Below are 25,409 nucleotides of genomic sequence, written 5' to 3' on the forward strand. Positions count from 1 at the left end.
CCCCATTAACAATGAATGGGGACAAAACGGAAGCATTTTTTTCCGGTATTGAGCCCCCTATGACGGATCTCAATACCGGAAAACTAAAACGCTAGTGTGAAAGTAGGCTAAACCGATCCATTAAAGTGAAGCTCCATCATCAATTAACATTGTCACTATAGGTGGCAAAGCAAAATGTAGCCTCCTTGTGATATACCTTCATTAGGCCTCATGCACACAGCCGTTGTTTTGGTCCGCATCCGAGCCGCCGTTTTGGCGGCCCGGATGCGGACCCATTCACTTCAATGGGGCCGCAAAAGATGCGGACAGCACTCCGTGTGCTGTCCGCCTCCATTGCTCTGTTCCGTGGCCCCGCTAAAAAAATCTAACATGTCCATTTATATTGAAGGCTGTCCGTACCGTTCCGCAAATTGCGGAATGCGCACGGACGCCATCCGTGTTTTGCGGACCGCAAAACACACCCCGGTCGTGTGCATGAGGCCTTACATTGTAACTTCAAGTGTAAAAAGTATCTGACTGCTAACTAGAAACAGTCAACAAGCTGCTGCTGCTGATGGACCTGGTATCCTTGTTTTATGAATCTTATATCTATTTAGCAGTTTTGAGTGCACAGAGGAGGATCATTAATGGGTTGTGGGTCTGATTTTTAGCTCATTCAGTAGGATCTCCCATGGAGACTAGAAGGTTTATATCTTATTGTAGCCACTGGACGGCTGCAAGAGTCCTTCGTCAGTGCTGTGGACCGAAGAGCTGAGAGAGTTCTTATTGTCTACTACAGGCTTGGCCAACTGCGGCCCTCCAGCTGTTGTAAAACTACAACTCCCACCATGCCCTGCTGTAGGCTGATAGCTGTAGGTAGTCTGGGCATGCTGGGAGTTGTAGTTTTGCAACAGCTGGAGAGCCTCAGGTTGGCCATCCCTGGTCTACCATGTATCCTATGGATCTTTTAATCGGTGGGGCTCTGAATGCGAAGACCCCACCAATCACTAAACTGAGAACTTGGCACTCACACAGGGCGATGTCTCTCTCCTTGCTCCTGGATACGGGTTCATAGACTTTCTGTTTGGAGAGAAAGCACTCAATGTGAGCACTTTCTCCTCATTTTAGTGATTGGTGAGGGTCTCCGCACTCAGACCCCCACAGATGCAACCTTTGATAGGTCACATGACCTATCAAAAGCATTTCTGCTAGAAGGCACCTGTGGATCCCTCAACCAGTGGGAATCATCACATTTTAAGGCTTAGTTTTGGGATGTGGTAATTGACCAACCGGTGTTTACAGATAAAAGATGTAAAATAAATGTGCAGATAAAAAAAAAGGCATAAAATCCGTTACCGACACAATATAGTCAACATAAACCAGTGAAGCAGGTGGACGAAGGGAAGTGGGAGTCAGTAGATCTTCCCGAGTAAATTGCGAAAAAAAAAAAAAACTCACTGCTCGACGACTGTCCAGTCTACAATCACAAATACTGTAAGTCCTTAGGGAGAGTTCACAAAGCATCAGATGGTACAACGTAAGGTGCTGCCTCTTTAATCATCCTTGTGAGTAGAATAAAAAAAATATGATTGTCCTACAGCGTTCCACTGTTCCTATCTTATCTTCAACTTTGTCCTTAGCGATCCAGGATCTGCAAGGGTTTCAAGATGGCGGTGATTCATTGAAAAAATCGGAGACAGTCATACACCCAAGTGGACTACCCTTGAAGATTACTGCACCCAGTAGTGTTGAGGGTGCATTAGCTTCCAGACACTTTGTGAACTTTCCCGAAGGGAGCATTCACGAATGTTTCCATTTTGCAGATCCGCAAAATAGGGATGCGGTCCGTGTGCATCCCACACTTTCCAAGGACCCCGTTTTAAAAATGCCCACCCTCCTCCACAAAACGGACCACTTTCAGTCCGCATTTCCACGTTCTGTGGGAGGAAAAAGTGGAAATTGACTGGCGGTGCAGATTTTAAACCTGCACCGTGATGCTACAGTTCTCTGATGATTTCACCCTCTGTAATGAAGGGCCCCCGGACATTATGGAGGGGGACGCATGGCCATACTGGCATTTGCCTATGGATATTTGACCTGTGGTAATTGTCTGCATGGTGATAGATGGATTATTATTAGGCATTTTTGGCGGGAAAAGGGTTTCATGCTTTTGTGGGATCACTGGGCAGAGAAGTATTTCTGCCCAGTGAACACCCTGCAATTGGGGGGAATTTTAGCCTATGATGGCCAAGAGTTGTAAGGAAGGTTAGCGGAGCCCTGGAGACGACTGCGGATTGGCTTAAGGGGATGCAGAGAGGGCTATAATTAGCCGTGCTCCGCAGGCTGGGGCTTGTCTTGGACTTGAACCTGCCTGTGGAGCCGGATCCTGCGTGCTGCTTACCGCAAAGATGGATTTCCTGATGAGCGAGCTGGCGTCTAGAGCTGCGGAGGATGGTGCCCCGGCGTGGATCCAGGATTGTCTGGCGCAGCTGCGTGCCCCGGTTTTCCAGATGGAAGAGGAGACATCGGTGACGGCTGTGGAGCGTACCCAAGATCGAGGAGAAGCTGCGGTTTGCGTACCTGCTGGTGTGGAGCGGAGTGAGGTGTCGGAGCTGCCGGAGCGGAGGGAGGAGGCGGTGGCATCGGGTTCTCGGGAGAAGAGCCGAAGATTGAGGTCGCAGAAGAGAAAGTTCTCACAGGCTTCTGTGGAGCGGGCTGGACCGAGGCAGCAGGATCGGAGGAGTGCCGGTGGTAGTCTCGCGAGAGGACGTCGCGAGATTACGCCGGGTACGTCAAGATCAGCTGGAGCGCCGGGTCAGAGTTCGGCAGTGCCGGGGGACAACAGTGTATGCCGCAGGCCGGTTTCTAACCCCGCTCTGCGGTCCTGTGTTACCAGGTCGCAGGGGCTGGGGGGATCGGTGGACGCTGTGGGCACCTCGCATCTGGATACAGGGGATTCCTCTTCAGGACCGCAAGCTGGATGGCCGAATGCTGCTGCTGCACCGCTGCCTGGATCGTCTGCTATGTCGGGTGAGTGGTCAGCTGCACAGCTTGCCCCTGTTATGTCTTCCTTGTCCAGAGTGCTTTCCTCCCTAGAAGGTTTATTACCTCGGTCCTCTGCTACCCCCCTTCCTCAGATTTCTAATGCTGAGCCGAAGAATGTGGCTTCTGCCTGGCTCACGTCTGAGGGGTTGGGGGGGGGGGAGGCTGACAGTATAGTTGAGCCACTTTCAGTTCAACAGTTACCTGTGTTAGATAGAAGGGGAGGTATTGCTGAGAACTGTTTGAAAGAAGTGTTGCCTTGTTCTGTCTCCCCTTTAGGTTTTCATTTATCTGTAGCCATTAAAGAGAAAATCTGGAGTGGCGATTATGTGGATATTCTCTCTCTCCTCCCGGCCTCTAAGGAGTTTGTTTCAAAGATGGAGCGCAAGGAGGAGAGAGGGGAAGAGGATAGGCGCCGTCCGATTCCTCGTTCTTTTAATAACTGGTTACAGGCGTTCTGTATTTTTGCAGGTGTTTTAGGTGAGCGTTTTCCTGAGAGATGTTCAGGATTGTTTCAACATGTTGATATTGTCTTAGAAGCGTATAAAAATTTTGGAGGTTTTGGTTGGTTCCAATATGACGAGAATTTTAGACAAAAGTTGGCGGTTTATCCGCAGCTGCAATGGGGCACCAAGGATGTTGGCTTATGGCTGAATCTGTTGGTGCCTCAGAAGCCGCCGGTGGTTAGTCAGAGAGTAGTTCCGGTGGGCGGCGCTATGAAGAGGGGTCTCTGTTTTGCCTACAATGAGTCGCAGTGCAAATGGCCTGCCACTTGTAAGTACAAACATGAGTGTGGGTTTTGTGGTGCAAGTCACCCAATGTCGCGATGTTTTAAAAAGGCCAATTTGCCAGCGCAGCCGCTGGCAAAAGAGTTTCTTTTTAAAAGCATCGACGCCGGTAAAGCTGGCGAGAATGCTACCCTGGCTAAACAGGTTCCCAAATCGGCAGATAGCTGATCTGGTTGCCAATGGTTTTGCTGAAGGTTTTGTTTTACCTCCATTTTCGGGTGAGGGATGTGTGATGGTCAAGAATTTACCTTCAGTTCAGCAATTTCCATGGGTCGTGGCGGAAAAGTTACGGAAAGAAGTTGCTGCTGGAAGGGTCGCGGGCCCCTTCTCGGTGCCACCTTTTGAGGATTTTCGTTTGTCTCCTCTGGGGGTGGTGCCGAAAAAGGAGCCAGGCGCGTTTAGGATCATTCATCATCTGTCCTTTCCGTTTGGTGATTCATTGAATGATGAGATTGATCCGTCTCTGACTAAGGTGTGTTACACTACGTTTGATACAGCTGTTTCGGTGGTACGGATGTTTGGTAGGGGAGCGTTAATGGCGAAAGCGGATGTGCAGTCGGCATTTCGGCTCCTTCCCATTCATCCGGCTGCATTTAATTCATTGGGTTTTCATTTTCAGGGTTTGTTTTATTTTGACAGATGCCTCCCAATGGGCTGTTCTATTTCGTGTTTTTATTTTGAGGCTTTTTCCACCTTTCTTGAGTGGGTGGTTGCAGCGCAGGCCATGAAGGGTGGAATAGTTCACTATTTAGATGATTTTTTGTTTGTTGGTCCGGCTGATTCTGGGGTTTGTGCGGAGGTTTTGGCGGTGTTCATGGCAGTGTGTGCGGATTTTGGGGTGCCATTGGCTGAGGAGAAGACGGTATTGCCCTCCAGTTGTATTGAGTTTTTAGGTATAGTGATAGATGCTGAAGTGGGTGAGTTTAGGTTGCCATTGGGTAAGGTTAGGAAGGTTTGTTTGTTGATTAAAGGTTTTTTGTTGCGTCAGAGTGTTACTGTAAAAGAAATTCAGTCATTATTGGGTTTGTTGGCGTTTTGTTGCAGGATTATGCCCATGGGTAGGATTTTTTGTAGGCAGTTGGCTTTGAAGGTAGCGGGGTTTCGGAATCCTTGTTTACATATAACTTTAGATAGGGGAGCAAAGGATGATTTGTTGGTTTGGTTGAGTTTCTTGCGTGATTTTAATGGGAGGACGTTGTGGCAGGAGGAATTTGTGGATGCATGTCAGTTAAATTTGTTTACGGACGCAGCAGGTAGTGTGGGTTTTGGTGCGTTTTGGGATGGTAAATGGTGTGCGGAAAGGTGGCACCTGTCTTGGGTTGAGAATGCAGTGTTATCTAATTTAGTGTTGTTAGAATTATTCCCAGTGGTGGTAGCTTTGGTGCTTTGGGGTGAGTTTTTCCAGGATAGGCGTATTCGCTTGCATACGGATAACAAAGGAGTGATGTATGCGGTTAACTGTTTAGCTTCAAAATGTCCATTGGTTGTCAAGTTATTGAGGCATTTGGTTTTGTTGTGTTTGAAGAGAAATGTGTGGATTAAAGCTGTGCATATCCCGGGTTGTAAGAATGATGTGGCTGATGCTTTGTCCCGTTTGCAGATGGATCGGTTCCGCAGTTTGGTGCCATCGGCCGACGCTTGCGGGAGTCCTTGTCCGGAGCATCTGTGGGGGCTAATCTGGAGTTAGCTCTGAACCTACTGAGGCGGTCAGTGGCGGCGTCCACATGGCAAGGTTATATGTCTGCTTGGTTGCGTTGGGAGCGGTTTGCGGCAGGTTTGTCGGTATCGCCATGGGTTTTGAATGAGGCGTTGGCTCTGTCGTTTGTGTTGCATTTATTTGAGGAAGGATTGGCATATAGTTCGGTTTGTCGGATCCTAGCGGGAGTGTCATTTTTTCTTAAATTGTTTGGGTCAGGGTTTTTTACTGAATATTTTTTGATTAGGCAGTTGTTGAAGGGTTATAGGTCGGTGGGTCATTTGCCCGATGGGCGGTGTCCTATTTCCCCGGAGTTACTAGTTAGGTTGTGTGATATTGCACGGTTTGTTTGTTTCTCTCAGTTTGAAGTGTCATTGTTTTGTACAGCTTTTATTGTCCTGTTCTTTGGGGCTTTGCGGATTGGGGAGCTTTTACCTCGTTCTAGGTGGGCTAGGGGTGGTTTGGCATTGAGGCATGTTATTTTACGGAAAGCTGGTGTATCTTTGTTTATTGAGAAGTCTAAGGTTGATCAGGCAGGTAAAGGGTGCTGGATTAGATTGGGGGCGATTGAGGATAAGAGGATTTGTCCGGTTTTGGCAGTGGGGCAGTATTTGGCGATTCGCCCTGAAGGGATGGTGGATTGTTTTCTGGTACATGGTAATTTATCCCCCTTATCACAGTTTCAGTTTAGGGCAGTGCTGGCTAAATGTTTGGGTAGGTTAGGGTTGAGTGCAAGTTTTTTTTTTTTTTTCTTCTCATTCATTCCGTATAGGAGCCGCGACTGCGGCTGCACAAGCTGGTTTAAATGAGTCAGTTATAAAGGGGATCGGCAGGTGGTCTTCTAACAGATATAGATTGTATGTCAGACCTCATTTGTTAATTATGTGATTCTTTAGTTACAGATACTACAGTATGGATTCTGGGCCATTCTTTTGTCCATTGGGCTGAAAAGAGGGCTGCAGAGAGGTGCTATGGATCCAATTTATCGTTTACAGCTGAGGCCGTCAGGATATACTGGGCCGGAGTTAGAGGACTTCGCTGGTCAGGTTTGGTTGATTTAGTGTTACAATTGCATGATGTTTTTCCTAACCCCAATGTTATCATTATTCACCTAGGAGGTAATGACATAGGTTGTTTTGACACTATGGATTTGATTTTCCGAATGAAAAAGACATTTTCAGATCTACATCGGCTGTTTCCGGATGCTCGCCTGATTTTTTCGGAGATCATTTGTAGGCGCTGCTGGCTGCTGTCCCCGGAGTTAAAGTTCAAAGAAAAAGTGCGGAAGAGGATCAATCGGGCAATGTTTAAGTTTATGCCTATGTCCGGGGGTTTTTCGTTCAGACATGTTGATCTAGAGAGTGGAGAGGCGGGCCTGTATTTTAGAGATGGTGTTCATTTATCAGTTATTGGTTGTGATATTTTCAACCTCAACCTTCAGGCTATGATTGAAATAGCGGTTGGTGGGGTGGAGCCCGCGCCGCCTTGTTAAGGCGGGTTGGGCCGGTTGGGTGAAGTAATGATAGTCGTCCCGTGATGGGATGGACTCTGAGTTTTAGTTATATATATTTATTTATTATTGGAGTCTGAGTTTATGACTGGGCTCTTAAAAGTTTAAGTGAGTTGTATTTGGTACTTTATTTAATAAATCAGTTCCGTTTACCTCCACTCTCTAGTCGGTGTATTCTTTATTGTTATGATGTGTTTTTAGTTAATAAAATTTAAGGTTGGGCACAATATGCCATGTATTGCCATGAAGGGCTCCCGGACATTATGGAGGGGGACGCATGGCCATACTGGCATTTGCCTATGGTTATTTGACCTGTGGTAATTGTCTGCATGGTGATAGATGGATTATTATTAGGCATTTTTGGCGGGAAAAGGGTTTCCTGCTTTTGTGGGATCACTGGGCAGAGAAGTATTTCTGCCCAGTGAACACCCTGCAATTGGGGGGAATTTTAGCCTATGATGGCCAAGAGTTGTAAGGAAGGTTAGCGGAGCCCTGGAGACGACTGCGGATTGGCTTAAGGGGATGCAGAGAGGGCTATAATTAGCCGTGCTCCGCAGGCTGGGGCTTGTCTTGGACTTGAACCTGCCTGTGGAGCCGGATCCTGCGTGCCCCTCCCACCCGCCCCTTATCTATGGTAAGTTTTGGAGATGTGTTTGATGTTTGGGTGAAGTAATGATAGTCGTCCCGTGATGGGATGGACTCTGAGTTTTAGTTATATATATTTATTTATTATTGGAGTCTGAGTTTATGACTGGGCTCTTAAAAGTTTAAGTGAGTTGTATTTGGTACTTTATTTAATAAAGCAGTTCCGTTTACCTCCACTCTCTAGTCGGTGTATTCTTTATTGTTATGATGTGTTTTTAGTTAATAAAATTTAAGGTTGGGCACAATATGCCATGTATTGCCATGCATCAGATGAAATCCATGGCAAATCTGGATGTAACACATGAGCAGCAGGCTTTTAAAAGAAAATGTGTAGCTCCTTTTAGCTGCGCCACTTTTACAAGAAACTTTTCAAAACTTTTGGAGAAGGCATAAAAAAAAAAAAAATTTGGCCATCCTTTAGACTTGTACTCGCCAGCTACATATTTTCCGGTTCATAATGTGGGTAAGGTGTCAGGTCGCACATACAATGAGAAGGCGTTCCCCGTACCGGTCAGAGTTTCCCTAGAACTGGGCCGTGGTGCCCCCGAGTGTGCTCCACCTGCTCCAAAACCAGATGCCTTCATTTATGAATGCAGAGGAAACTCCACTGAACACTAAACCCACTGCAAGTTGCACAACAGTTTTTCTGTATTATTTACATGGCTTTCATCAGCATTTCCTGTAACCTGTGCGCTGTGCCAGGAACGGAGTGTCCACATCACAGGTGGAACAAACCTTTTTACATGCGGAAGTTTTATTCAAATAATGTAGATCTGCAGATTGTTGTGAAATATAGCCTTAGAATTGTTGAATCGTGATGCTAGGGAGGCTCCCCCCCATCCCCGCCTGCCATTGGCTGCTCCCCCAACACCGGACGTTTTCAACCGCGCACGGGGAGAAGCGGCGGCGGCTGTGCGGGGACCAGGAGCGACGCGGGGTGCCAGGTAAGTAGAATCAGTGTGAAGGGCCCGGGCATGGGGGGGGGGGGCGTATTTCCAGTCTTGGATAACCCCTTTAAGTTTTCCTGAGTGAGTGCTTCTGCTTGTCATAGTCTCCACCTAAACTGATTGCAACGTTCAGGCTGCACCGAAGCATTTGCTGTTTGTTGTAATCCATTAGTGTAGTACCAACATGAGGAGCAGTGGACATTCAGTAATGGGAGATGTGGCTACTAGAATTGGATGCCTTGATTTCGGGGGGAGGGGTGGAGGTTGTGTAGTACCACTGACATCCAGAGCACATTTACACTGACGGCTCCTCTCCTGCATTATGTTTCATTACACTGGCATCAGCAGTATTGACCATGCCAGGCTCTGCTCCACAAGTGCACTGGAAGCGGAGCTTCTCTGTGTAGTGCTCTCCTAACATAGCTGCTTTGAGTGACCGCTGCAGTGGTCTCCTGGGGGGATGCTACAGCTGTCAGCAGAGGGGAGGGGCTGTGAAGCGGTTCACTGTTAGGCCCCACCTCCTGGGAACTCCTAGAATAAAAGCTCATATTCACACGACTCCTGATTATAAAAACTTCCCAGAAGGTATGTCTTGTACTGCTTTTTCCCAGTCCCTACCTAGTGCCGTCAGCAGTTTATCAGACTCAAGACTTCTGACAGACTCCCTTTAAGGGGTCCTCTTATAGTCTTTGTTATGGAGTATTATGGCTGTAGCATTTTTTTTTCTTGTATCAATTTCTTTTTCTGATCTGAATCTGCATGGGGATCACAGATTGATGTAGAATTGTGGTAAAACCATGTTTTTCCAGTCGAGAATTGGCAGCAATTAACTATCTCTGTAGTCACAGTTGTATTGGCACTTTAGCACTTAGGTGCATTTACACGACCATATGTATTTTGCAAAAAATAATACAAAAATACGCATGACGTCCGTGTGACATTCGTGTTGCATAGTGTGTTTTTTTTTTGTTTTTTTTTCATATCCATCGTAACAATGTCTATCCTTGTCTGCAAAACGGACAAGAAGAGGCCACGTTGTTCATTTTTTGCAGACCCATTGAAATAAAGGGGTTGCATCCTATCCGCAAAAAATGCAGACCGAATGCGGACCAAAAAATACAGTCATGTGAACTTGAGAAATTCCCAATTAAAAAATATTGCACATTTAGATTCTCTCTGACAAAAGTTTTTCCACCCCTGCTCGGCAGTCTGGCGGATTAGATAACACGTGACCTGGCACATTTCTAATACGATTTCCTTTTCTTGTCGACCAGCTGCAGATCTGGGACACTGCTGGACAGGAACGCTTTCGGACCATAACGCAAAGTTATTACAGAAGCGCCAATGGGGCCATCATCGCTTACGACATCACCAAGAGGAAGTCCTTTGAATCCGTTCCTCGCTGGATAGAGGATGTCAGGAAGTACGCTGGCTCCAACATTGTGCAGCTGCTTATCGGTACGCTATTTACCAAAAGTCATCACTCGTATATTAGATAACCGTGTGTACAGCCATTGTATAACTGAGTGCAACCAAACCCCCTCCTCCGTGGGACAAATATTTGGTTGTCATACAGACGAGGCGACAGCCATAGAGAAAAAGAGAAAAACGCGTTTGCGTTAAAAGATTACTTATATCGCATCCTCATGCATGAACAGAAAATGTAGCAACCAATCAGATTGTGGTGCAGTTTAGGAAATGAAACCTGAATTCTGATCCTGTATTTTAAGCATCAGTTATGCACATTTTAGCCATCTCCATCTAAGATTCGTTATTTTAGACAGAAAAAAAGCGTTCCGCAAAGTATTTTTTTTTCCAATCTAAAATAATAAATCTCAGCCAGAAATGGGGAAAATAGATGCAAAATGAGCATAACGGATGCTTAAAATACAAGATTTTTCTGTTCTTTGGAAAAAATAGCTTCCCACATAGAAAGTACTGACTGTTTGAGATATAACTACCTGAGAAGAAAGGTTAGACATTAGATTTTTAAGAAGCTAATGAGGCAGATCTCTTCCAGATGAGCAATCTGAAATGTGTCCGTGTTCTGGCCGGTAGACACGGACAAGAATTTAAAGTGCATTCCCCTTTCAGACAATGGTGGCCTATCGCTAGATATGACATCAATGGAAGATAGGTGATAGTTCTTGGTAATGAAGGAACCTATGGGGGAGTGGCTTAGTTGCCCATAGCAACCAATCAGCTTGATCCTTTCATTTTCCAGAGGAGCTCTGAAAGGTGGAGTCTGGTTGCTATGGGCAACTAAGCCAGTTTTGCTTTTCACCAGTTTGAATACATCTCCCCCAATGTTTTACCTTGAAACACTGCCGCATTTGAAAGAAAATTATATATATATTTTTTTAAAAGCTGGCCACGGGGACATATGTCTTCCGGCGGCTCCCCTCTGGTGTCTCCCGGCCTGGCTCCACTGGACTTACCGGTTTCTCCCTATGTGCAAATAAACTGTTCTTTGTAAAACGTTGTTTTCTCTGATATACCACAGTCTTACAGACTGAAACATGGGGAAGATTTATTTAGTGTTTTGTCGCAAGTGGCGTTTCTACGCCACCCTCGCCACTTTCTAAATAGGGGGTGTGACAAGGGCAGGGAGGAGGGGCCAGGACATTTATCTTCAAGATAAAAAAAGAAATAATAATAAGTAATAAGTAAGTTATCCTGCTGCCGAACAAAGTCATGGGCCCGGAGTTATCATGCTTTCACGGCAAAAAAGTTGCAAAAATTTTACACCACTCGCTCCAGTTTTGAAATGTGGGTGGGGATGGTTAGCTGTGTTTCCAGATTTATCACTGAGACTTCAGCAGGACATCTGTCAGCACATTTGTCCCTATGACACTGGCTGACCTGTTACATGTGCGCTTGGCAGCTGAACACATCTGTGTTGGTCCCATGTTCATATGTGCCCGCATTACTGAGAAAAATGATGTTTTAATACATGAAAATGAGCCTCTAGGAGCAACGGGGGCATTACCGTTACACCTAGAGGCTCTGCTCTCTCTGCAACTGCTGCGTCCTCTACCCTCTGAAAGGACCAGGCGTGATTACTTTTTCACTATCTGGCCCTGTCAATCAAAGTGGAGAAGGCGCTGCAGTTGTAGAGAGAGCTGAGCCTCTAGGTGTAATGGTAACTCCCCCGTTGCACCTAAAAGGCTTATTTGCATATATTAAAACATATTTTTTTCTCAGCAATGCGGGCACATGTGAACATGGGACCAACACAGATGTCTTCAGCCGCCAAGTGCACATGTAACAGGTCAGCCAGGCAGATTTAAAAAGTTGCAAAAAAAAAAAGTCTTAATCTCACTCCAGTAGGAGGGTGGAGTTAGAAAACTGGAGGAGCTTTTCTAGACCTAGTGATAGGTTTAAGGATAAGACAAATTTATCAAACAACATGCGACATTTCGTAAGGGTTACGGCTCCATAGAGACACTGGTCTGCGGCCAGGATCACTAAGTAGTGGTGATCCAATAGAAATTAATGGGATTACCACTACTCAGGGATCCTGGCCGCAGACCAGTGTCTCCATGTAGCCGTACCCTTAATGTGGTATAAAGTACGACACCGACTCAAGCCAAACTGACTTCAAATATTCCCCTCATGATAAATTCCCCCCCATGGTATGTGACTTATGTGATTGACAGCAACAGGGGCTGAATTCACACTTCAGTTATTTGATCAGTTAGGGGGCATTCAGACAACGTGTTTCTGGGTCCGCAACCATTCCACACCCATTCATTTCAGTGGGGCCGCAAAAAATGCGTAGTTCTGTTCTGCAGCTCCACAAAAAAGATAGGCATTTCATAGGGCCGGCCATAATACCTGAATGTAGCCTTATTGTGAGCCAAAACCAGTGGTGATGCTCCGAGATCGGGTGTAATGATTTGATTTTTACCTCTTCTGTGTTTTTGAACCGCACCTGGTTTTGGCTCACAGTAACTGATCGAAATAACTGAAGTGTGAACTCCGCCTAACCTACACCTGTTCTGTGTACAACTCTGAAGACGGTGCTTCTGGACAGGTCTGTAGGTCAGACTGATCTTTCTTCTTATGTCTGTTTATGCAACTTAAAGTGATTGTCTAAGTTTTGTTTCCGGGAACAACTAGTGTGGATGTATCTGTACCCCCAGTCTTCCTTTTTGGCCGTGTGCACTAGCCCCTTTTAGGAGATGACTCCTCCTGACTGTGCAGACTTCTTTGCTTTTGAACCCATGTTTGGGTCCCCTGGCCAGTTTTGATGTACCCACTAGCTTCAGCAAGGACGCGATCAGTGGCGTACTTGGAGGTAGACATCGCAACTACGATGAGGCCTGTGGTGATGGGGGCCGTTCGCTATACCACTACTCCTCCTTCTTCTACCAGATGTTAAATCCATAGAAATGATCTGCAGCCACCACTAAGGGGAGCTCGGTGCAAAGAGATTTTACAGTTTCCATCGAGTTTAGTGCAATTTGTACATATTCCTCTGCACTGATCTCCCCCTAGTGGTGGCTGCAGGCAGACAGTTTTTTCACCTGTTATTTGAAGGGAAGCAGAGGATTTGGAGCTGTATGGCTCAATGTATCAACGTATTTATGCCATTTGTCTGGTGTAAGTATATGAAGAAATGTGGTGATCTGAACAAGGGCGCTATTCATAATGCGCCTGTTTCAGCAACCTTTTTTTATTTTTTTAAAGATTCCTCCGCAAATAAAAGATTTAAAATTCACACAAAATCTCACTGAGACGCCCAATCTAGTTTTGCTATGGAGCCCTGTATACATCATGTAAAAACTCTCAAGGTAAAAGGTAGGTCTAGTAACAGATGTGCTCCAGTATATATAATATATGCTGCTATATGTCAGCTACTATGGCATGGTAGCATTGGGTTTACCAGTGAGAAGTGAATGCTGATTTAGGCTACGTTCACAACACCGTATTTTCGGTCCACGTCCGATGTGCATTTTTTTTTGCAGATCGCAAGCAGACTAAATAATTTCTATGCAGCTGCAGAAAAACACATACAGTACATGGATGTTATAATTGCCGCAAATTATAGAACACATCCTATTCTTGTTCATTTTGAGGACAAGAATAGGCATTTTTTTTTTCAAAGGGCCCGTTGAAAGTGCAGGATGCGCATGGACCACATCTGTCCAAATTTGCGGACTGCAAAACAGATACGGTCATGTGAATGTAGCCTAACCCACGCCATCAGCGAAGAGCCCCCCCCCCCCCCCCCAAATATGGAATTCCTGAATACATTAAGTTACACTGGCATCGGTGGTTTGCCATGGCTACCTTAACATTGATTGTAAGAAGGACCAGTATGTCTCAAGAACTGCACCACTCAAGGATTGTTACAGCTCAACCGAACTGGAAGGCGCGGCTTCGTGGAACTACTATAGGTTGTCAACAGATGGTTAATTTAAGGGATTAAAGGCTTCAGATCCCAGTCCTGTAATTTCGGCTCCTTATCTTTGTGGTCTGTCATGTTGGAAAGGATTGGGTTGTTTAGCAGGAACATCTGCATAGCTGTCTTTATATAATTACAACTCCTCTGCCCCATGCCTGATTCCCTACGGTCCTTTTTGGTTTTGGGCCAAGCTTACACAACTGCTTTGTGCCCTGTGGCTACCTAACAGACACTTGGGCCACCTTGGGCTTGGTCCCCAGGACATGGTTGAGCAGAACTGCTGTGATGTAGGCTGTGGAGAGCTGTGAAAAACCAGATGTATAATATCTTAAACGTGGTCCTCTCACTCGGTAAACTGAGGAACTAATAAAATCTTCTTCATCTTTTTGTTTTTCTTTTCTATATTGAGCTGAATGATTTGCTTAGGTATTTGCACAGAGGCGCTGTACTTGTTAGTTTGGGTGGTGATGTGAGAAGTGTCCTTCAGTTAAAGCTACAACAAATCATCACAATATCCTACATACATAGCAAGAAACACTTGTAAGGACTGAGCTGTTGCCAGGTTTGTTTCACTACATGATGGTGGTACAACAATGCCAATCTAATAACGTGCACTGACCTACTGATATATTAGACTTTGTATATTTCAGTGCTATTGAAGGCATTTTATGCCTCATGTGTCATCCTCTCTAAGAACATGATGAGAAATACTTCAACCAATGCAGCTTCTCAAACTGCTCCCCTACTAGTTCCAATGTGTGTTCTTACATATTTTTTTATAGATTGTCCTTTCTTTACTGAGTTAAAGGTATTACTGATGCATGAAATGTCATTATGCCATTCACTATTGCTAAAAAGGCACAGGGTATTTTAATGCAATGTTAACTTGTTCAACCCAAATTAAGATGAAAATGAATACAGATAAAAGTCAAAGCTGCTTGAAGTTGGTGAATCCCAGGGAGGAGGTGGGCTTCTTCAGGGTCCTCAACAGTAAGAAATAAAATGGAGCTAGTTTGGCTTGGTGTTTAAAGGATCAGCTCGTTCTGGTGCAGTGGCTGGGTTTGGGGGTGACCCCATCGCTGCTCTGGGCCCCTCAGATACCATTGAGGTGCCACCACGTGTTGCTGCTCTGCGGAAGGGATGGTAAGGAGTGGTGCACCCCAATGGGAAATAAGTCCTGAAAGTCAGAGCCTGCAGTAAACCCATATGGTTCTTTACTGGAAGAACTCAAGTGCAAAACAATACAGGCATGGTGCGGAAAGTCATGAGCTAGCTGTCCCTCTCTCTCAGAAGGCTGGGGCCCAGGGTCTGTGGCTCAGTCATTCATCTAGTTCGGGGATCAGCAACCTTCAGCACTCAAACTGCTGTGAAACTGCAACTCCCAGCATGCAATATACTCGGCTGTTCTTCTAACACCCATAGAAGTGAATAGAGCATTCTGGGAGTTTATTTTTTATAACAGTTGGAGTGATGGAGTTTGCTGATCCCTGATTCTAGTCCCTATCTGCAGACAACTAGGGACTCAGCTCTCCTTATATACAGTTTCTAGCTAAACTAGAACCTTATAGTGGAAGGGGTGGAGAAGTACAGCCTAAACAGAAACAATTTTTAAAAGTTATAATTGTAGTCTGTGCAAGTCTATGGGAATGAATAAGCATTTTTTTTTTCCAGACATAAACAAGTCTTCAGACTTAAACAACAGAGATAAGGACTGTTTGACACTTGCATTGTTGTTTTCCGATATTGAGACCCGGCAGAGGATCTCGATACCGGGGGAGGGGGGGACATTTCCGTTTTGTCCTCATGCATTCTGAATGGAAAGAGATCCGATCAGGATGTCTTCCGTCCTCTTTTTAGATGCGGCAGGGAACAACCTGTCAGATCTCTCTGCATTCTGGTATTGCCGGAAGCTACCGCATCAATATTCAGCCCCATTTACTATAATGGGGACCGACCACAACCCAGCAAATATGCAGAGTACACACTACATAAATCACAGTGCGAGTACAATAAAGTAGGGAGTTGGTGGCTTTGTATAGTAGCAATAGGGGCAAATGTCCCCAGTCCAAAGTACCCTTGCTCCAGGGCAGGAGAGTACATGTAATACAGGTGAGCAGCATGTACAGTACAGGGAGATAACAGTACAATACATGGAGTACATGGGGAGGACAGTACAGTATATGGAGTACAAAGTAGTGAGTAGTATAAGGGAGGAGTACAAAGGGAGAGCAGTACAGTACATGTAATAGAGGGAGAGAGCAGTACAGTACATGTAATAGAGGGAGAGAGCAGTACAGTGCATTACGTGAAGTACAGATAGAAAGCAGTATGGTGCGTGCAGCACTGTACTGTGTAAGATGTTACTCGATTGGCTTTATTTAGTCCATTCATTAGTTGAAAAGTTACATATTGTAACCTGCAGGACCACTCTGTATTAAAGTAAATAACATTTTTGATTCCACCCTGGTTGTTTGTGTTGCTGTTCAACCACCTATTAAATAGTGACTATAACCACATACAGTTTGCTCACGAAGGTCCATTGTATGGGAATTTCTATTCTCTAGTTTAGTTTTCACCTGCAACATAAATTTATAAACCTAAAGGCTAATTTACACAACACTACTCGGGATCTGGTTCACTCTCTATACTTCTTCAGTAGAGATGGGTTAGAACATGGAGGTGGAAATGAGCTCTAAAGGTTGATTAAAGCAGAGTTTCTGAATTCCAGTCGTTATTTCAGTTTGCTTGGTAGATAAGCCTGCATGGGCTGACTCTTTCCACCCTGTCAGAGACCATACATGAGCAACATACAGTGCCTTGAAAAAGTATTCATACCCCCTTGAACTTTTCCAATTTCTTTTTCACATTACACCCACAAACTTAAAGGGACACGGACAGACCTTCTGAGCATAATTAGCTCTTTATATGCCCCCCTAGGTCTTATAATAAGTTCCCAATTCATATAAGTATTATCCCTGTGCGCATTATAAAACGTTAAAAATAATCTTTATAATCACCTCTCCTTTCTGCCCAAGGGGCGTTCTTTGTGGCGCATTTGTGCCCAGCCGCGTCCCAACTGCCGGGTCCTTAGACACGCCCATCTCATTAGTATTCACTTGGCGCAATGTGATCCCGGCGAGCGAGGGTGCCGGGCGCATGCGCATGATCTCCGAATGTCGGGGACTGAGAAATACCGCCCAGCGAAGTGAATACTAATGAGATGGGCGTGTCTAAGGACCCGGCAGTTGGGACGCGGCTGGGCACAAATGCGACGCAAAGAACGCCCCTTGGGCAGAAAGGAGAGGTGATTATAAAGATTATTTTTAACGTTTTATAATGCGCACAGGGATAATACTTATATGAATTGGGAACTTATTATAAGACCTAGGGGGGCATATAAAGAGCTAATTATGCTCAGAAGGTCTGTCCGTGTCCCTTTAAGTTTGTGGGTTCACATCAGGGGTGTGGAAAACAAACAGGCGGATTTCCTGAGCCGCCATACCCTGTCTCAGGGGGAATGGTCTCTAGACCCTTTCATTTTCCAGAAAATAGTGGATCTTTGGGGCATCCCAGATATAGACTTATTTTCTACCCATTCAAACAAGAAGGTGGCAAGATTCTATTCCCTGAACCAGGCGGGATCCCCTAGTGGGATAGATGCCCTGGCGCAGGAGTGGAATTTCCGCCTGGCTTATGCCTTTCCCCTTCTTCCCCTGATTCTCCGGGTTTTACGGAAAATCAGGGAAGAGCGGGCCACAGTAATTCTAATCGCCCCCTTTTGGCCCAGGAGGTCCTGGTTCACGGGGCTCCGGACCATGTCGGTCTCTGATCCCTGGGTGCTTTTGGCGGTCCGTGGCCTTCTGAGCCAGGGACCAGTAATGCATCCAGCCGTGGACAGTTTACACTTAACTGCCTGGATTTTGAGAGGTGGCTATTAAAAAAGGAAGGGTTCTCAGATGCTCTAATCTCTACCCTGCTAAAGAGCAAAAAAGAAATTACAGTAGGGATTTATAGCAGAATTTGCCACAAATTTCTAAATTTTGCCCAGATCCAGTTGAGGGACATTCCTTCAGTTGCTCCTCTGCATACTATCCTTGAGTTCCTTCAGAATGGTCTAGAAATAGGTCTAGCAATCAGTACCCTGAAAAGTTCAGGTCTCTGCCCTGTCTGCTCTGTTTAACCAGAACCTAGCCGGAAGCCCTTGGGTTTTCAGATTTTTCAGGGCCATGGAGAGATCTTCTAGTTTCGGTTCCGAGGGCCCCCCTCCCTGGAGTCTAGAAGTGGTGTTGACAGCATTATCTGGGCCCCCCTTTCAACCCATTGATTCCATCTCAATTAGGCATCTAACTTTTGAAGCTGGCCATTTTGATAGCTTTGACCTCCGCCTGCAGGATTGGTGAGATCCAAACCCTCCGTACACTTTAATCTTAGAGGACAAAGTCATTATTCGTCCTGACCCGGCTTTTCTTCCAAAAGTCGCCACCAAATTTCACCGTTCTCAAGAGATTATTCTTCCTACCCTTTTCCAAAATCCTTCCTCGGAGGAAGAAGAATCTCTTCATTGTCTAGATGTCAAGAGAGCTCTTTTGGCCTATTTGTCCTCTACTTCTTCTTGGCGGAAGTCTTCTTCACTCTTCCTGCAGTTTCAGGGGACGAAAAAGGGTTCAGCTGCCTCAAAAAGTTCTATCTCGCGGTGGGTCGTTTCTGCCATTTCCTTATCCTACCTATCCTCGGGGTTGTCTCCTCCTGTTGATCTGAGGGCTCACTCGACCAGGGCGGTATCTGCTTCCTGGGCAGAGAGGTCCTCGGTCCCAATTGAGAAAATTTGCAGGGCAGCCACCTGGTCTTCACCTTCCACCTTTTTTAACCCCTTAAGGACTCAGTCCTATTTCACCTTAAGGACTTGGCCATTTTTTGCAAATCTGACCAGTGTCACTTTAAGTGCTGATAACTTTAAAACGCTTTTACTTACCCAGGCCGTTCTGAGATTGTTTTTTCGTCACATATTGTACTTCATGACACTGCTAAAATTGGGTCAAAAAAGTTAATTTCTGTGCATAAAAAAATACCAAATTAACAAAAAATTTGACAAAATTAGCAAATTTCCAAGTTTCAATTTCTCTACTTCTATAATACATAGTTATACATCCAAAAATAGTTATTAATTTACATTCCCCATATGTTTACTTCGTGTTTTGGATCATTTTGGGAATGATATTTTATTTTTTGGCGATGTTACAAGGCTTAGAAGTTTTAGAAGCAAATCTTGAAATTTTTCTGAAATTTTCAAAAACCCAATTTTTTAGGGACCAGTTCAGGTCTGAAGTCACTTTGCGCGGCTTACATAATAGAAACCACCCAAAAATGACCCCATTCTATAAACTACACCCTCAAGGTATTCAAAACAGATTTTACAAACGTCGTTAACCCTTTAGTTGTTCCACAAGAGTTATTGGCAAATGGAGATGAAATTTCAGAATTTTAATTTTTTTGCAAATTTTCCATTTTAATCAATTTTTCCCAGTAACAAAGCAAGGGTTAAGAGCCAAACAAAACTCAATATTTATGGCCCTGATTCTGTAGTTTACAGAAACACCCCATATGTGGTCGTAAACAGCTGTACGGGCACACGGCAGGGCGCAGAAGGAAAGGAATGCCATACGTTTTTTGGAAGGCAGATTTTGCTGGACTGGTTTTTTTGACACCATGTCCCATTCGAAGCCCCCCTGATGCACCCCTAGAGTAGAAACTCCAAAAAAAGGCCCCATTTTAGAAACTTCGGGATAGGGTGGCAGTATTGTTGGTACTAGTTTAGGGTACATATGATTTTTGGTTGCTTTTTATTACACTTTTTGTGAGGCAAGATAACAAGAAATAGCTGTTTTGGCACCGTTTTTATTTTTTGTTATTTACAACATTCATCTGACAGGTTAGATCATGTGATATTTTTATAGACCAGGTTGTCACGGATGTGGCGATACCTAATATGTATACTTTTTTTTTATTTATGTAAGTTTTACACAATAATATCATTTTTGAAACAAAAAAAAATCATGTTTTAGTGTCTCCATATTCTGAGAGCCATAGTTTTTTCAGTTTTTGGGCGATTATCTTAGGTAGGGTCTCATTTTTTGCGGGTGCATATGACTTTTTGATCGCCTGCTATTACACAGTTTTTATTTTAAATTTTTTACGGTGTTCATCTGAGGGGTTAGGTCATGTGATATGTTTATAGAGCCGGTCGATACGGACGTTTTTCTTTCCCCCTATTTTATACCAATTTTATTTTTAACTTTATTTGGGGAAAATTACGTTTTTGTTTATTTTCACTTGAAACTTTTAATTTTTGGGGGGGAAAACTTTATTTTTCAACTTTTTCTTTTCACTTTATTTTTTGTCCCACTTTGGGACTTGAACTTTTTGGGGTCTAATCCTTTACAATGCATTCCAATACTTCTGTATTGGAATGCATTGGCTGTATGAGAATACTGTGTGTGTATTACTCATACAGCTTCCGGCCTGTGAGATCCAGGGGGCTGGATCTCACAGGCTCTTCACCGGAAGGCAGCTGCCTTCCATGCCATCGGGTCCCCCCCCCACAGCCCCATGGGGTCCCGATGGCACCGCCGACTACCGCCGCCCCGCACAATAAAAAGCCGCAAACCGCAGGTCTGAATTGACCTGCGGTTTGCGGCGATCGCCGACACGGGGGGGGGGGGGGGGGGGTCACGGGATGATTTGATCGGAACAACACATGACGTACCGGTACGTCATGGGTCCTTAAGGACTCGGGAAACATGCCGTACCGGTACGTCATGCGTCCCTAAGGGGTTAAGCACTACAGGCTGGACTTGAGCTTTTCTGGAGATTCTTCCTTTGGTAAAGGGGTTCTTCTCTCTACTTCCCACCCTTAGGGATTTCTCTAGTAAGTCTCCGGTGGTGCTGTCATGGGCGATGGGAAAAAATAGTATTACTTACTGGTAATTTTATTTTACAGAGCCCATGACAGCAGCCTGGTTTTCCCTCCCTGGTGGTCCTTCTATACTGCACGGGTGTTGCAAAAAAAAAAAAAAAGTTTAATTACATGTCTAACATATATGTTGGCGGCCTTCCTCCGATACTTGGAAAACTCACTGAAGGGGAGGAGAGTGTCCGCCCATTTTATTCTGCAGGTTTCCTGTGTCTGGGGGCGGATCCTCCTCTCTCCAGTGGTGCTGTCATGGGCTCTGTAAAATCGAATTACCGGTAAGTAATACCATTTTTCAAAATTTTGAATAAATAAAAATCTGATAAGTGGCGTGCATTTGTATTCAGCCCCCCTGAGTCAATACTTTGTAGGACCACCTTTCGCTGCAGTTACAGCTGTAAGTCTTTTGGGGTATGTCTCTACCAGCTTTTCACATCTAGAGGCTAACTTTTTGCCAATTCTTTCCAGAATAACTCAAGCTCAGTCAGATTGGATGGAGATCATGTGTGGATAGCAATTTCTAAGTGTTGCCACACATTCTCAACAGGATTTAGTTCTGGACTGGGACATTCTAACACCAGAACATGTTTTGATCTAAACCATTCCATTGTAGGGTTGTTTCGGGTGTCGACCTTTTGATACCCAATCGATACTTATGGCTCTCCGCGCGCACAGACAGTGGAGAAGGACGACACCACTGAACAAGACACACAAGCTGAAACGTCAAGACTGGGCCAAGAAATATCTCAAGACTGATTTTTCTAAGGTTTTATGGACTGATGAAATGAGAGTGAGTCTTGATGGGCCAGATGGATGGGCCCGTGGCTGGATTGGTAAAGGGCAGAGAGCTCCAGTCCGACTCAGACGCCAGCAAGGTGGAGGTGGAGTACTGGTTTGGGCTGGTATCATCAAAGATGAGCTTGTGGGGCCTTTTCGGGTTGAGGATGGAGTCAAGCTCAACTCCCAGTCCTACTGCCAGTTTCTGGAAGACACCTTCTTCAAGCAGTGGTACAGGAAGAAGTCTGCATCCTTCAAGAAAAACATGATTTTCATGCAGGACAATGCTCCATCCTACGCGTCCAAGTACTCCACAGCGTGGCTGGCAAGAAAGGGTATAAAAGAAGAAAATCTAATGACATGGCCTCCTTGTTCACCTGATCTGAACCCCATTGAGAACCTGTGGTCCATCATCAAATGTGAGATTTACAAGGAGGGAAAACAGTACACCTCTCTGAACAGTGTCTGGGAGGCTGTGGTTGCTGCTGCACGCAATGTTGATGGTGAACAGATCAAAACACTGACAGAATCCATGGATGGCAGGCTTTTGAGTGTCCTTGCAAAGAAAGGTGGCTATATTGGTCACTGATTTGTTTTTGTTTTGTTTTTGAATGTCAGAAATGTATATTTGTGAATGTTGAGATGTTATATTGGTTTCACTGGTAAAAATAAATAATTGAAATGGGTATATATTTGTTTTTTGTTAAGTTGACTAATAATTATGCACAGTAATAGTCACCTGCACACACAGATATCCCCCTAAAATAGCTAAAACTAAAAACTACTTCCAAAAATATTCAGCTTTGATATTAATGAGTTTTTTTGGGTTCATTGAGAACATGGTTGTTGTTCAATAATAAAATTAATCCTCAAAAATACAACTTGCCTAATAATTCTGCACTCCCTGTATACGTGACCAAGAGTCATGTGCTGATGAGAAATTAGTGAATTCTCTCCCTTCCTTCTGGGTGGAATTGTCGCCAAGGATTCTGTAGACCTGCCTCAGAGGTCAGTTTTATCAGAGCTCTCTCTCTGTCTGGGAATTATCTGGTGACCCAGGGTACTATGGCGATCTTCCTCATGGACCATCACCGTGTTCACATCACCTGCAAGTATTTGGAAAGGCATGTTTCTCAAATCCTCGAAAAACCGAATTGGTATCATTTGGGCCGTATATATTATAGATAACTCAATGATTCAGATGGGGAGCAGAGATGTACATGTAGTAATCTTCCCTCTTGATCCTCCAAGGAAGACGTCACCTTGTGGACTAAATTTTTATAAAGAAGTAGTATAACTCCCACTTTAGAGCCCCTAGAGGGTGATCCCAGCACGCTACCAACCCATAGTCGCTGCATACGGAAAAAGTCTGCCCTGGTCAAGTGCGTTTTCTGAAGCAGTGCTATATCTGCCTTTAAGCGTTTAATGTTTTTTAGCACCATTAAACGTTTGTGGGGGGGCCGCAGAGCCTTAACATTCCATGTGATAATTTTTGTCATAGTTCGAGATAATTACAGGTAACTTATTATTCACGAGCTTGTAAAACAGTATTGCATAGTAATGCCTCTGAGATATAAAGAGGTATCTTACATACCCATCCCAACTTAACCATAACATATAACAGAAAACTAATAACATCATAAAGTCACTTGAGTGACAGTTATTTTTGACTTCACTTCTTCTCAGCAGGATCTCAGATCATCCATTGGGGCACGCTTAACAAAAAAAAATGGAGCTAACCGCTTTCGGTGCTCTTTTTGAAATTATGCTGGTAAGGAGCTAGGCAATAAGGATGTGGTATTTCACTAGTGTCTGATAATAACCACCTTTTGGATTAACCCGGTCTCCCCCTCAGGTTTATAACATCAGATAAGGATCCCCAACTATTGCAGATATAATATGTTGTCTGTCATCCCCAAATAATCCTAGTCCCTGTATACTCCACCGGTAATGGCAACGATATTGTCCTTAGCTCGGCTGTGCTCGGAGTCGGGACCTCTTTTTCTGCTCTTTAGGGTCCTATGTCAATCTGGTTTCTGGTGGGTCGGTCACTGAATCACTCGATGGAGAATATCTGCGCCTTCGGCTTTTTTTGCAGTGGCAGGCCCGATTGTCTGGAGAGGATCATCTGCAATTCAGCTTTAGTCATCTCCATTTAAGGAGTTTTTCTCAGGTGGTAGTGGTGGGACATCTTCAGGAGCTGGTAGCGGCGCATGATCCACCATTTTGTTTGCTGAAGGGGCTGCTTGAACTGCCTTTTTGACGTGTTTTGCTCCCCATGGTGACAATAAACCGGTCCATATGACTCGGCACCGAGGTATTTAGTTAATGAGCCCAGGTCCTGTTCGATAACAAGCCTGGTGTGGTGAGGAGCAATTGATGGATAGAACTGAACTACACGGAGTTCTAGTAAGAGTGGCCGCTTATGCTGGCTCCGGAACCGGAAGTCAGAAGATTTTTTTAAAGGGACATGTAGAATACACCCAACATTTAGATCTTGTGTTCCTCCTTGGGACTTGAATCTGGTCCTTTCTGTTTTGATGCATCTCCCCTTTGAACCCATCAGTGATATTCCCCTGCGAATGTTGATACTTAAAACATTTTTTTTGTTGGCCATTACAACGGCTAGGAGAATAGGGGACATTCAGGCTTTTTCGATCATGCCACCTTACTTGACAATTTTTGAGGATAGTATTGTTTTGAGACATTCTCCTGAGTTCCTCCCTAAGATTGTTTCTAGATTCCATTGTCAACAAGGAAGGGGTCAATTAAAATCCCCGAAACGCGTCTGGTGCGAATCCCCCCCTTAAGGAAAGAAAGGTTACTGCCACTCCGGTAAAGCTTGGACACTGCCATAAGAATAAAGGAATCGCCAATTGACCACGCTACTGGTGATATAGAAACCACGTGGAACAAACAAACTATTTGGCGCCAGGATTCAAAACTTTAGGTAACAGCCCTTGAGACCGGGAGTATACCCACACAACTCACCGAGTCGAGGGCTCTCCGTCCAGCTCAAAGACCACCGGGTAAGAGTGCATGTAACCTATATTCCATTCAAGCGATCGCTCTATTTCAATCACAGCGGGACGCCGCTGTACGCATCGGCAGTTACATCACTGTCTGTATGGATCATTGAAAGCCATATCGGCTTGGAACTTTTGTTATGAGATACATTTGATACAAAGTAGAAGGCTGAAAGTTACATTCCTTGGAACTTTGATCATTACATGCTTATGACTTTGATACAAATTGCAAGTTCATCTATTTACAGCCAGTGATTGTCCACAATTTGATAGCTTTATAATCACTCAGTGACTGTGACATATATTGGAGACTGGTTCCCAATCTGGATTTATTTGAACATTTCACCGCTTCAATATTTTAAATTAAAAATATAAAGGAATACCAGTTAATATATGTTCTGAAGAATATTGAATATCTAAAAACTGGAATATCCTTTGGGATCTATATTTATGCTGACTGTAATTTAATGTATTTTTTTAAAACATTTTTGCTGTTTTAATCATATTTTAGGATTTCCGTTTTATTTATCATCTGCTGCCATCACAGAATAACCGTATATTTATTTTATTGCGAATATATCTATTTTATTGTGAATTTACTGTATTTTATATGTATTAAAGA

The 25,409-nt window shown here is 44.5% G+C and overlaps 1 protein-coding gene across 1 annotated transcript in view; it reads left to right on the top strand.

The window, feature by feature from the left end:
* Window positions 1-25,409, top strand: part of RAB43 (RAB43, member RAS oncogene family) — a 47,343-nt gene that overhangs the window by 19,012 nt on the left and 2,922 nt on the right. The window contains exon 2 of the mRNA XM_040407500.1: window positions 9,882-10,065. Within this exon, the coding sequence (XP_040263434.1) occupies window positions 9,882-10,065 (184 nt within the window). The remainder of the gene's footprint in view (window positions 1-9,881; window positions 10,066-25,409) is intronic.

The sequence above is a fragment of the Bufo bufo genome, chromosome 9, assembly GCF_905171765.1.
Source record: "Bufo bufo chromosome 9, aBufBuf1.1, whole genome shotgun sequence".
NCBI lineage: Eukaryota > Metazoa > Chordata > Amphibia > Anura > Bufonidae > Bufo > Bufo bufo.